The sequence below is a fragment of the Trachymyrmex septentrionalis genome, unplaced genomic scaffold (genome assembly GCF_001594115.1).
Source record: "Trachymyrmex septentrionalis isolate Tsep2-gDNA-1 unplaced genomic scaffold, Tsep1.0 scaffold11, whole genome shotgun sequence".
Taxonomy (NCBI): domain Eukaryota; kingdom Metazoa; phylum Arthropoda; class Insecta; order Hymenoptera; family Formicidae; genus Trachymyrmex; species Trachymyrmex septentrionalis.
In genome coordinates, this window is record NW_017304228.1 from 382888 (window position 1) to 384877 (window position 1990).

The following is a 1990-nucleotide window of genomic DNA, read 5'->3' on the forward strand; positions in this document are numbered from 1 at the left end:
GTATCGCTACTTATCAATGTTAAACAAAACTGAAATGATTCACTATGTTAGGATAGTTGCATTCAACAAAATGTTTATTTTGTAGTTGTTGGAAGTTTTCTTCAACTGGATTATACTTTTTTAGATTTAGAGAAATAATTTTATCTCAATTAAAAAAAGAAAATCAACAAATACAAAAAGTGCTTTCCATTTAGTGACAAGTTGGTGTAAACATTTCTTCCTTGATATTTATTAGGTTTATTCTTTTTAACTAAATTTTGCATGGTTCAGTTTTTCTTTTTCTTTTAACATTAAAAAAAAAGAGAGAGGAACAAGAAGTTTAGTTAAAAAGAACAGAACTAATGATAGAATAATCCTTGTGTCGACTTGTTACTAAATGGAAAGCACCCAAAATAAATATTTTGCTAAATATAAGCTTTGCTAAATCTTAGTTTAGTAACACAAGTCCACACAAATATTCCATCTTTCTTCATATTTCATGAGTAACAAAGACAGAAAGATATTTGTGCTGACTTGTATCATTAAGTAGAAGGCATCCTCTGATGATTCATTGTGAACTTTGCATTTTTACATAGAAATAACTATTCAATGACATTGCTTTTAGATAATAGATAAGGCTAAAAAATAATTGCTTACCCAATATCGTGGGATCACCCTCCATGTAGGACAGTATATATTTGTTTAGAAACAATGTGCATCCACTGAAGACGTACCACAGGGTGAGAAAGAGAAGAGCTCTGGAATTGAATAGACCGCCCTTCGTGTCGCTCGTCAGAACGATCACGTCCTCTCGTTTTCTGACGTGATCCGCATGCTGTTTCGGTTGGGCGTCGTGGAATGCAGGCAACTCATCGGCAACATCTCCACGGGCGGTCTGCGGATTGATACGTACGGAATAGTTCTCCATCTCTCGTCCACTTCCTTCCTCTGCAGTCTTCGCGTGAACGCGAGACTCGCCGCGGGTTGCGAGACGTGGGAAATCACATTTTTCACGCCGCTTGGAGAAACTTTCCGCCCTTGGCGCTCCGTGAATTAGGTTAGGTTAGGTCGATGTTCACGCTAATCAGATCGCGCCACGGTTTTTCAACGTCAGCGGTCGGCCGAACCGGTCACGGTCGACCGGTGTTCGTCGTTGTTCCCGTTTTCGCATGACAATCGTCTCTTCTTTCTTTGTTTATGTTTTCTTCTTCTTTTCACAAGTATCCACACTTCTCGAGACACAGAATATACCCAGATAACAAAATGCCCGCACAATAATCGCATGGTGCGCGCAAATGTGCGAGTATATTCGATCTCTCGCACGCATGTGACTCTCATAACACACAGATGCGTCCTTATTTGAGACTCGTACTGACATTAATTTTAATATTCGAAAAAAAAAAACATTCATATTTAAGGCTTATAAATTTTATTTTTAATGTGGAGTCTACAATAGAAATCGTAGCGATCATAAGGGCTGCGGTTGATTGTGGACGCATTCAGCGCTTTTCAGTAGTTCCATTCTTATTTTACGTCTAATGAACGATATGAACGATAAAGACAGAATGATGATTCCAAACGCTTAAAGCGTGTGAGCATCCAAATTAACCGCAGCCAGGGTCTTAAGTCATAGAAAATGACCAATTATAGTTGGTTATTCCTCTCATATTCGTCTGTAATTGGTTAATTTTCTATCACTTAAGGCTCCTAACAATGAATAGGCTGTGTTCCAAAATTTACTGTCAGTACTGAAAATCTATAGTTTACGTTACGTGCACTATAGATTTTCAGTACTGGCAGCGAATTTGGAACATAGTTGTAGTCACCATAGCCATATTGGATCGTGATATTAGAAGCAAGAAATGACATTAATTTTTATTACATACCATTTATAAATAAAGACAATTTGGATAAAACAAAATGATAAGATTAAAACATTTGTACAAATGGAAAACTATGCATCCCCCTTGAGAGTCAGTAAATAATCATAAAAAGTGATAAAAGGCATATT

At 37.0% G+C, this 1990-nt stretch overlaps 1 protein-coding gene across 1 annotated transcript in view; it reads right to left on the bottom strand.

The window, feature by feature from the left end:
- The window catches only part of LOC108749702 (solute carrier family 35 member E2-like), a 2796-nt gene extending 1471 nt beyond the window's left edge, over positions 1 to 1325 (bottom strand). The window contains exon 1 of the mRNA XM_018488596.1: positions 637 to 1325. Within this exon, the coding sequence (XP_018344098.1) occupies positions 637 to 907 (271 nt within the window). The 5' untranslated portion in view covers positions 908 to 1325. The remainder of the gene's footprint in view (positions 1 to 636) is intronic.
- Between the last annotated feature and the right edge of the window lie 665 nt (positions 1326 to 1990).